At 32.6% G+C, this 12,237-nt stretch overlaps 1 protein-coding gene across 1 annotated transcript; it reads left to right on the top strand.

The window, feature by feature from the left end:
• The first annotated feature begins 1,819 nt into the window (after nt 1-1,819).
• Nucleotides 1,820-8,301, top strand: LOC111678859 (protein hairless). Its single transcript, XM_046948356.1, has 4 exons — nt 1,820-3,397; nt 3,858-4,085; nt 4,167-7,379; nt 8,222-8,301. Exons 1-4 carry the CDS (start codon nt 2,062-2,064, stop codon nt 8,248-8,250), a joined length of 4,806 nt encoding a protein of 1,601 aa, XP_046804312.1. The 5' UTR covers nt 1,820-2,061; the 3' UTR covers nt 8,251-8,301.
• Nucleotides 8,302-12,237: the final 3,936 nt, after the last annotated feature.

Here is a 12,237-nt window from a genome sequence, read left to right on the forward strand (position 1 = left end):
ACGACTTTTTCGACTCTATTTGACTTTTCGACTTTTTTTGACTTTGCAGTTTTTTTTACTTCGACTTTTCGACAAAAAGTCGATTTATAGAACCTTACTACTAAATGATAGTGATATTGCAAATTAAAATGGCTTTATCTTAAAATTTCGACTTGTAGGAAAACATACCTATACATTTTTAATTTAACATTGGAAATAGTCCTTTCCAAAAATGCATACCTATGTTATATTTCGTGTCAAGTGACCCAACAAATATAATACATGTCTTCCGATTTTAAATGAAATTTACACCAAGGTTATTACAATTGAAGAAGTACGCTCTTAAACGATAGTGCTGAATATTTTGCCTTGGTGCAAATTTTATCCAAAACGGAAGATATCGTTTTTAAAAGTTTGGTCATATAGAAAAACGAAATATGGCACCCCTGAAATATCTCTCAGTATTCTAAAATACCAACAACATTAATTCTACTAAAATGCCATTTTGTGTGTTAACAACAGAACAGAGTATTACTATGGTATTATGTTGTTTATCATTAACATTTGATGTTAATTTTGAAAGCATATAGAGGAAAACATAGAAGAATAACAGCTAATGAAACGTATGTTGTCAAAAGAAGAATTAATGGTAGGTTGCCAGATAATTTTTTGTGGCATCCCCAAGTACACAAAACAAAATACTGCCCTAATCAGCGGCCAACACTATGTATTTCAACTTCTTTTGACAAAGGTCTATACGCGTACAACGTATGTTGTGTACTTCCACAATAACCTATCAGCTAGATATAATAGCTACATACTACGGAACGACCCGATTCTCAATCGGCCAAAGATTGTCAACTCAGCAACAGCTGTATCAACCGGAAGTTTTTTCCTTAGAGAACAACATCCAGTTACAGCCAACCTCTTACAACAACAACTGAAAACATACATAATTATCGTTACAAACATATATAACAACAAAATCAGTCTAAAATCAAAGATTTAAAAATCTATTTAATAATTACTTTTTGATTGCAAACATTTGATCATATGTAATCGTGGAAAAATATTTTGTAACATAATTGAATACAAAGTAAACAAAGTCAACCAACTAATAGAAAAGTCGACATTTTGTTTCATTACATATTCACTAAAAGTAATCTTTAAATGTTAAAATATTTCCAATTGTTCATTTTCTAAATTTTAAATATGGCAGCCCTTCTTCACTTCAACAATAACATAACATAAGCAAATTATGTTATTATCATTTAGAGAGTTCACGAGCTCCCTTCATATTTTTTTTCGATAACAGAATATTAACAACAACAGTGCACTCAATGAAAATCAACATTCAAGGCGGTTGCTAAAAATGTTAACTCTTTTGAATAGACAGACTACTAGTGTGTGAATACAAGTGGGGGAAAATATACGACGAAAAAAAATTAAGAAATAAAATAAGTTACAATAAGAAGAAAATGAAATTATAATTATTAAGTTTTAATAAGTTTAAAATAAATTTACATTCCAATATAAACATACACAATGTATTTACATATGTAGCAAATTATAAAACAAGTGTTTAAAGTCTATTTAAAAAATTTACAGTGTGGTTTTCCTCGAAAGATTTTTTAAAGCATAATAGCAGAAAATGAACAAAAAAATTGCCAAAGAGTAAAAACAAAAAGAGAGATAAAAGAAAATTTGCAATACAAATAGATGCAAAATAAGAAAACTACAAAAAAAATAAAAAGGAAAATACAAGAACTTTTAATTAAATAAAATATATACATACTTATGTATAGTATATGTACAAAACATAAATAAAAGTGTTGCAAAAGAAATAGTAGAATTAAAAAAAAAACAAAGTTGCCAATTCAACAGAAGTTATTAAAAAAATATAAAGAAAACTTATGAGAAGAGCTGAAAAACATAAAACTCTTCTCACATGTGTTTGTTTGTGTTGTGTAGAGAGTGTTAAGTGTTTTTGATGTATTTCGAAGGATTTTGTTATTGAAATCATTTGCCTCAAATTAAATTATTTATCTGCTGTCACATGTGTAAACTATTACTGACGATGTCATGAAAATTTTGCAAAACGAAACCACCAACAGCAGCAACTCTACGACGACTTCGCCAAATTCAAAAGAAAAGCAACAGCTTCCAACGCAGTCTTCTTCCTTGCCGCAGCAGCCGCAACAAAACTTTGTAGAGAAACGAAAAGCAAAAACATTGAAAAATAAAATATTACAAAATGTTGCACAACAGCAGCAGCAACAAGAACAAGAGCAACAACAGCAAAATGCCAACAACAATGTCAACAACAATAAACACCATACGCCATCAGCAATGACAGATGAGCGTACAACAACAACAAATAATAATAGCAACAACACGAAAACAAATAAAAGCAACAACACTAATGACAGTAAAACAACAAGAGCAACAACTACAAATTTGCTAGAGGATTCATTAAAAGATTCCTCTTTGGGTACTAGCAATAATAACAACGACAACAACAACAAAAATAGCGATTTAATTATTGCTGAGGCGGCAAAAATTCTTTTAAAAAATGGTTTAAATGGCACCAATGCTGCCGCAGCCGCTGCTGTTGCAACTGCCACAGCCACCTTATTAACAGCTGCTGCTAATTTTCATCAGTTGCCAACAGTTACTAATAGCTTGAACTCCTCCTCAACCTCCTCATCAAATAGTAATTTATCAACATCCGTTTCGTCGACCTCATCCTCCTGCCCATCATCAACTGTTTCAGATACATCTGTACTAGCCGCCAACGTGACAACGGCTGCTGCGGCTGCCCATGCACAATTAGTGGCTATAGCAGCAGCAGCTGCTGCTGTGAATGCCACTAATCACAAACGTTTAGCTGCTACTCCTACATCTTCAGCATCCTCTACTTCTACAACTTCATCCTCCTCCTCCTCCGCCTTGTCCTCCTGCAAATCTCCAAAGCAAACTATAAACAATGGATTATTGGCTAACGCTACTGGCATTCAGACCACTACAGCTACACCAGCAACAACTGCGCATTTTCAAAAACCCTACAAAACGAGCAGCTGTAGGAGCACCATGTCCTCTGCCATGGATACGGGAATTATTGATTATACCATAAATTCCAATAGTAATACATCATCGTCATCATCATCTACTTTGTCGCCATCAGCGACTTTATCCTCCGTCATTAATTTATCTGCTTCCGCCAACAGTAGCAGCAACAACTCTAACTCTGCTCACCATAAATTACATAACAACAGCAATCATTCCCATTCTAATCGCTCTGATATTGGCAGGCCTCCGATATCACATAATCATCAAACGTCTAATGCTAATAATCACAAAAATACTGTACCGGGTGGTGGAGTTGGTGGTCTTGGTGGACGTTTACAGTTTTTTAAAGGTAAGTTCTTTTTTTCGTTTTTTTTTTTTTTTTTTTAACCCAACAAGATGTTTGTGGTCATTCTACATATGTACTATGATCTCGCCTCGTTTTTTGATATAGAGGGAGCCTTCATATTTGATTAGAAACTATAGAAGACTGATCATGCAATTTAAAACTGGACTGAATAGAGAATCTTAAGTTAAATGGCTTGAATAAAGTTTCCATGACGAATTGTAAGAAATTGTAGTACTAAAGCCTTGCTTTTATCATAGGAAATCTTTTTTTCTTAAAATCTTCACTTTGAATAATGGAAATAATATTGGACCTTATGGTCTCTGAGTTGAGGTGCATGTTTTAATGGTGGTTAACCCTTTTTAACCTAAATATACTTTATAAACATGACTAGATACGCATTTTATCCAAAACCCGTATAAAATTTAAAAACATGACTTTAAATCAAAAATAAACTCTATTTCAGATGGTAAATTTATTTTGGAGCTAGCACGATCCAAAGATGGTGAAAAGGGAGGATGGGTTTCAGTGCCTCGCAAATTTTTTCGCATACCTGCAACATCATCTACCGTAACACCATCAGCCACAGCATCCACATCTGCTGCAGCAATACCATCAGCTTTGGCATCATCTCCAGCGGCCATAGTTGGTGGTGCATCATATCCAAAGAATGAATGCTCCAACTCATTAAGCTGTAAGTATTTTTTACAAAATTAATAAGTAAAGAACACTAACACTCTAAGGTTATTCTCTTTGTGTTTTTATTTTCCCATAGTTTCTGATGATAACAGCTCGTTGCAATCGTCACCATGGCAAAGAGATCATTGTTGGAAACAAGCGGCGCCACGAAAAAATGTGTCAAAAGAATTGACGCTATTTTATCGTAGGCCCGCATATCATAAACTTACAAGACAGGCTCTTTTGTTGTCGCACAGAAAACGTAGAAAACCCTATGATACGACGAAAACACTCAAGAATGGTTTAATATTTGTATTAAAAAGTAAAAAACAGCTTCAGCAACAGCAACAAGTAGATAAGTCTACTATTTCGAATAAAAAAGAGGTGGAATTAAAAGAAAACATTGATAAAACGTCAGAGAAGGGAGCAGACGAGAATAAGAACGAGAAGGTGGATAAGGGCGGAGATGCTAAGTGTATTAAATCATGTACTGAGGATGTTAAAAATGAAATTGACGACGGCGAAAATAAAAATAATGGCGCCAAGGAAGACTTTGACAAAAGTTCTGATATTAAAGCAATTATCAAAACTGAAAATGAAGAATCGGCTGTAGAAACTGAAGAGGATGTTGATGTCGAAATGACGAAACTCTCATCACCTTGCAAATCGACTGAAAATGAGGCCAATATTAAGAATGTAGAGGAAATAAAAGAAAACGATCAAGTTGAGAAAATGAATACCAGTGACTATAACGATGATGCAGAAGAGAAACCGAAGCCGTTGAATCAAATCGAGAATTCAACAGCTTTGAACGGCAACGTCTTGAGGAATGACGATTTGCTTGAGAAACAACAGCAGCAAGTTACTGATACACCTGGGGAAGGGGCTAAATCGAAAACAGGAGATGAAGAAAAAAGACTTAAAAAGCATGAACATTATAAAACACGAGCCAAGCTCACAACCATCGTACAAAAATTAATGGATGCTTCGTCATCACGCCTAGCAGCATCTACACATCTATTTAAAACATCTAATCAACAAACAACAACAACAGCTGCAACACCCACATCATCGTCATCATCATCTTCTAATTCAATTCCAAGTACTGCTTCGGCATCTGCAGGACTTAAAAATCAAAATTCCAAAGTTTCACCACCTCCCAATACAGCTGCTTCACGTCTAGTCGAATATCATCAACAACATGTATCGCCACGTAAGCGTATATTACGAGAATTTGAAAAAGTCTCGTTGGAGGATAATGCAACTGGAGCTGCAGGCGGTAAACGTAGTCGTGCCAAAGGTAACAGCAATACTATCAATACAACCATGGCTGGAAACAATTCAAATATTGCTTCATCGTCATCAACTTCAACGACCAGCAATAAATCGATGAGTTTTAATGCGCACAACGCTAAATCAGCCTCAAGCACGGCTTCTTCAACGGCACCTACGAAGCTATACAGTTCATATAGCATACATTCTCTTTTGGGGGGCGGTAATGCTACTTCGACTTCATCATCAACACCAGCTGTTAAAAAATCTACAGAATCGCCTGCAACTATTACCAGTAGTGCAATGGCTTATTCCCCTTATCATTCTGCATCATTTCCTTCAAATTTGCATTCAAATAATTCACCAAAATCTCCGGATGGCCACAATATATGTGCTGGTGGTGGCAAATCGCCCTCAAATTCAGCCACTAAATCGAAAAGATCACCTCCCTATAGTTCTCCTATGCGTGAAACACAGTCAAGAAGTCCTGTAAACAGTGGAGGCTATGCTGACTATAGTGGCCGTCGATCTCCTAGATCAACACCTGATACTGCTCATAATACTTTTAATAAAATGAGATACGCTGGCGGTAGTGGAGGAGTTACAGATACTGCTGCTTCATCTTCAAATCATCACGTGCAGCATCATCAACAGCAGGCCCATCATTTACAGCAGCATCAGCAACACTATCATCATCAGCCACAGACATATTATTCACCATATATGATGTCTCCACATTATGTGCCGCCACTTTCAGGACCTAGCGCCCTGTCGCCAAATGCATCTTCAGCAAATGCGTCGACATCGTCTACGACGAGTTCGCGTTCACCACGACATCATCCTTCGGCATTTAGGGCTACTACGCCAACATCGGCATCTGCCTTGAGTACAACACATAACATTCCAAACACACAAAAGGGAGATTTATCGCCACAACGTTCAACTACGGCATCGCCGAGAGAAACTACACCTCGAACTGTACCAAAAAAGACTGCTTCAATACGACGACAATTCGCTTCACCCACATCAGCCACTCAAAATCATAATAACAATAGCAGCAATTGCTCCTCGCCAACAACGATTATTGACAACCGCAGTGAAGACCAGATGACGAATGACAGAAGAACACCAGTAAATACCACCACAATGCATCAGCAGCACCAACAGCCGCAGCATTTAATGCAAAGAGGCTCACCAGGTAATCCCAGTTTGGCAGGATCTCCAGTACATCCATATTCGTATTTATATGCGCAGCCACCGAATGATGGTAACAGTCCACATTCTTCTAATGCTGCTCCATCAAATCATCCATCAACTGCAATGTCGCCTTCTGCAGTAAACGCTTCAGCGGCCGCTGCGGCTGCTTCATACATTCCATCCGTTGTGGGATTACCGTATTACCATCCATACATCTCGACTTTGGCGGCAATGCGTCATCCACAAATGTGGATACAACACTATCAAAGTGCTGCGGCAGCTGCTGCAAATCCAGCAGCTCTAATGCAATCCCGGCATCCTGCCATGTTGTCGGCAGCTGCTGCAGCTGGAGCTGCTGCTCGTTTGTCGCCACCATATCATGGTTTTCAATATAATGGTGTAGGCAATGCAGCTGCATTAGCAGCCGCAGCTGCTGCTGCCGCTGGTTTCGGTAGCACAGCTACTCCTTCTCATCATCCATCGAGTGCATTATCACATCCTAATTCTATGTTTAATCCCATGGCAAATAGTAGTTTACATGGCATACAACATCCAGTGACAGCAATGCAAACAGCAGCAGCAGGTTTAGTCCCTGTATCAGCCGCAGCGGCGGCATTGTCTGCAGCAGCATCATCATCATCACCAATAACTGATCTTTCTTCCAAATCATCATCGAAGAACGATTACTCCTCTAGCGCTAACACAACTACAACGTTGTCATCTTTATCAACGGGAACGGAAGGAGGAGGAGGTAGAAGTGGACTTGGGGGTGGAGCATCAGTGACTGAGTCTTCTGGAAATTCTATGTATACCATTAGCAATAAGGATGAACAAAGTTCAGGTGAGTTGACTTTTTTGTATAGTTTAGTCAAGTCTATAATCAAGCCTATAGTCTAGTCTATAGTCTTTTGTTTAGTCTATAGTCTAGTCTATAGTCTAGTCTATAGTCTAGTCTATAGTCTAGTCTATAGTCTAGTCTATAGTCTAGTCTATATTCTAGTCTATAGTCTAGTCTAGTCTGGATGAACAAAGTTCAGGTGAGTTGACTTTTTTTTGTATAGTTTAGTCAACTCTATAATCTAGTCTATAGTCTAGTCTATAGTCTAGTCTATAGTCTAGTCTATAGTCTAGTCTATAGTCTAGTCTATAGTCTAGTCTATAGTCTAGTCTATAGTCTAGTCTATAGTCTAGTCTATAGTCTAGTCTATAGTCTAGTCTATAGTCTAGTCTATAGTCTAGTCTATAGTCTATTCTATAGTCTATTCTTTAGTCTAGTCTATAGTCTAGTCTATAGTCTGGTCTATATTCTAGTCGATAGTCTAGTCTATAGTCTATTCTATATTCTAGTCTATAGTCTAGTCTATAATCTAGTCTATAATCTAGTCTATAGTCTAGTCTATAGTCTAGTCTGTAGTATAGTCTATAGTCTAGTCTATAGTCTAGTCTATAGTCTAGTCTATAGTCCAGTCTATAGTCTAGTCTAGTCTATAGTCTAGTCTATAGTCTAGTCTAATCTAGTCTATAGTCTTGTCGATGGTGTAGTTTATATTCTAGCCTATATTCTAATTTATACTCTAGACTATAGTCTAGTCTGTTATTTGAACTATATCCTAGTATGAAGTCTGAAATTGTAAATAAGCAAAACTTTAAAATTTATTTCTGTTTTTTTATTTTTATTTTCAGATGTACCGTTAAATTTATCGAAACATTAAATATAAAAAAATATGGTTTCCATTCATTCAAAAACAAACTCACACCCTATAGAAAAAAATAAACTATAAGTAAGTGTTTATTATAAAATAAAAACAATTATTACATATTTGTATTTTACTTTGTTTAAAATTTTAAGACTTTAGTTCTTATATTTTATAAGTTTAAACATAATTTCATAGAGATTTTTAAACGCGTTGCAACAAAATTATATTTTAAATAATAATAACGAAGGTGTATGTATATGAAACTGTATGTATTATATTTAATAAAATAACTAACTAATAGTAAATTAAAAAAAAGAAAAAACAATAATACATATATATGAAAAAAAATTGAAAAGAGAACAAAAATATATATATTTTACAAAATTTGTATTTATATAAATAATAAAAATATTTACAGATTTTACATAAATGAAATAAAATATAAATATTTTTTATAAACATTTAATAAGTGTAATTAAAATAAAGACAAACACTTTGTTATGTTTTAATATACTTTTGGTTTTTTGTTCTTTAGTATTTTTTTAAACTAAAATTCAAACAAATATTCCTTAGTTTTATTATGCTGTATGAATCTCAAATTAATGCAAAACTAAAAAAATATGATAAACAATTACATATACAAAAATATATATATATTTTTTATAATAAAATAGACTGAATTTTTATGCAAAAAAAAAAACAAAAACTAAAAATCACTGCATTTTACAGAATTTTCCACATTTTATATATAAAACAAAAGAAAAAAAAACAAAACAAAGAAAATCATTGTGCCTTTTTTGTAAACAAAAGAAAACTAAACGAAAATACTTGAGAAAACAGTAGAGAAAGAAAAAAACTATTTTGACTTGCAAAAATTTATATTTACATAAAAGTATACAACATAATTTTTTTTTTAAATCTTAACTAAAAAAATTATTATTTATCATTTTTTTTGTATTCAAATCATTGTTTTTTATAAAATTAAACTTGTATTCAATTTGCAAAACGCGCAGGCGCATTAAGGAAAATTTAAACACAAAGACAAAAAATATAAAAAAATCTTGAAAATTTGCGAACAAAAAAAAAAAAAAACATAAATTAAGAATAGTTATCGATTTTAATAAGTCGATTATCGATTGCAACCGTGTCTCAGTTGAGCTGTCACTTGCCAAATTGAAATTACAGATGACAACGAGCAACCGACAATTGTAAATTTCAGTTGTCAAACTGACAACTACAAATTTGTGGTTTTTGAAATGTTTTTCAGTAATCATTAAAGTTACTTAGGACAGGTTTTTCAGATAAAGATAATCTTCATTCTTTGGTTAAACCTGGTTTAATATACGTTTTGTGTTTTTCAGTAAAAAGGAAAGTTACCTATTATCTTAGTTTAACTGAGTGTTATTGGTCAATTAAACTTAAATTATAAGTGAGAAAACACAATTAACAAAAACAATAAAACAATGATTTAGGAAGAACAAAAACTTAATATTTTAAGTAAATTGCAATTTTCTGATTTAATTTCTATTATTTATTATTGTTTTATGTTTATTTAACATTTTTCCAAAAAAAAAAATTATTCAACAAAAGTAATATTTGCAAAAAACACCTGTTCATTGTTTATGTTTTTGAGTGAAAAGTTGGCAATACTAACAAAGTTAACTGAACTTAAATCCATAACTGAAAAACACAATCATCGGTTAAATCTGCCAAAATTTGTTCCGATTTTAATCTAACAGCAAGTTAAGCCTAGTTTAACTGAGTAGTGAGAAACCCACTCTAAGTTAACTAATCCTAGATCCATAATTGAAAAACACAATTATCGGTTAAATTCGCCTAAATTTGTTCCGAGTTTAATCTAACAGCAAGTTAAACCTACTTTAACTGAGTAGTAAGAAACCCATCCTTAGTTGCTAGTCCTTCAAAATAACCACAGATGACACAATATCGATAACTTTTTGGCAATGGCTAATGCAAGTTGCAGTTCATAATACCAAGTTTAATGTCAGTTGCGTTGACTGCTGGCAACACAACTAAAGTTTCATTGCTATCCATAATTGACCCCGTTACATTAATGTCAAAATAATTTCATAAGTAATGCAGCTATATTTTTCTATTAAATTTACTTTGAAAGTATGTAAAAACTCTTCCTCTAAATGTGAACAAATTTTAACTTTTATATTAAAAATTAAATAATATAACGTTCGCATTTAGATGAAGAGACAAAAAATGCTACAACTAAAGAATTATTTAAAATAAATGTTATGTTCACTATAGCAATTAATTTTTTTTAGTTTTATCATTTAAAAAAAAAATTCCTTTCAACAAAATCTTCTTTCAAAAATTATTATTTTTGAAACAATTATTTTGTTGTAAACCATCATATGATAGTCTAATATAAATACATAGTTTACAAGACTGAAAATCCTTAGCGTTATTAACATCTGTTTTTTTGTGTTTAGGCTGGTCACCTTAGCCTTGCAGAAATACTTGTTTAAGATTTCTTTTAACAAAATCTTCCTTCAAAAATTATGATTTTTGAAGCAATTATTTTGTTGTAAACTTAGTAGAGGGGCCAGCCTTGCAATTATTGATAGTAGAACATAAATAAATAGTAATCATTAGCGTTCATCATTTTTTTCCTTCATCAAAATCTTCTTTCAAAAATCATGATTTTTGAAACAACTTTTTTGTTGTAAACACCATGGCAATTATATATTGTCTAACATTATTACATAATTTACAAGACTAAGGGCGGGTTTCTTACTACTCAGTTAAACTAGGCTTAACTTGCTGTTATATTAAACTCGGAACAAATTTATTCGGACTTTAACCGATGATTGTGTTCTTTTTCAGTTTTGGATTTAAGTTCAGTTAACTTTGTTAGTATTGCCAACTTTTCACTCAAAAACATAAACAATGAACAGCTGTTTTTTTTTGCAAATAATACTTTTGTAAAATGATGTTAAATAAACATTTAAAACAATAATAAATAAAACAAAACAAATCATAAAATTGTAATTTATATAAAATATTAAGTTTTTGTTCTTCCGAAATCATTGTTTTATTTTTTTTGTTAGTTGTGTTTTCTCACTTATAACTTAAGTTTAATTGAGCATTATCGCTCAGTTAAACTAAGATAACAAGTAACGTTACTGTTTATTGAAAAACACAAAAATATATTAAACTAGGTTTATACAAAGAATGTAGATTATCTTTATCTGAAAAACATAAACAAAGAAAGATTATCTTCATTTTTTGGTTAAACATGTTTTAGTATATGTTTCGTGTTTTTCAGTAATCAATAAAGTTGCTTGGTATCTTAACTTAACTGAGTTCAATTGGCCAATTAAACGAAAACAATAAAATAATGAATTCGGAAGAAGAAAAACTTAATATTTTAAGTAATATTCTGATTTCTTTTATCGATATTATTACTATTTTAAATGTTTATTTATAATTATTCTAAAATTTTACATTTCAAAAGTGATATTTGCAAAAAACAGCTGTTCATTGTTTATGTTTTTATCTGAAAAGTTGGCAGTACTAACTAAGTTAACTGATCCCAGATCCATAACACAATCATTGGTTAAAGTCCGAATAAATTTGTTCCGAGTTTAATTTAACAGCAAGTTAAGCCTAGTTTATGAAACCCGCTCTTATTGTTTACATTTATTAGTAGTTAGTTGTTAGTCAGTTAAAATAACTACAGATGACACAATAACGATAACTTTTGGCCAATCAATGAAAGTTGACGTTGATAATAGTTAATTTTATGTCAGTCGAGTTGACTAGACTGAAGTTTTGGTTAACATCCCTAATCGACTCATACATTTTCAACTTCTTTGTAAATCTGCAAGACTATATACTACATAATTAAATAACTTTTTGGTTTGCAAATTTTCAACATTTTTTCCCCCTCAAACTCTTAAAACTTTCAGAAGATCTTATGACAAAATATATAATAAACAGAAAAATTCATCAAGGACTTTAAATGTACAA

The sequence above is a fragment of the Lucilia cuprina genome, chromosome 4, assembly GCF_022045245.1.
Source record: "Lucilia cuprina isolate Lc7/37 chromosome 4, ASM2204524v1, whole genome shotgun sequence".
Classification (NCBI taxonomy): Eukaryota; Metazoa; Arthropoda; class Insecta; order Diptera; family Calliphoridae; genus Lucilia; species Lucilia cuprina.

What these genes read in the sequence shown, in the direction of transcription:
- LOC111678859 (XM_046948356.1), top strand. Translation starts at nt 2,062, where the DNA reads ATGAAAATTTTGCAAAACGAAACCACCAACAGCAGCAACTCTACGACG. An exon ending in ATGCTCCAACTCATTAAGCT is followed by an intron (nt 4,086 to 4,166) that starts GTAAGTATTTTT and finishes ATTTTCCCATAG; the next exon opens with TTTCTGATGATAACAGCTCG. An exon ending in TAAGGATGAACAAAGTTCAG is followed by an intron (nt 7,380 to 8,221) that starts GTGAGTTGACTT and finishes TTTTATTTTCAG; the next exon opens with ATGTACCGTTAAATTTATCG.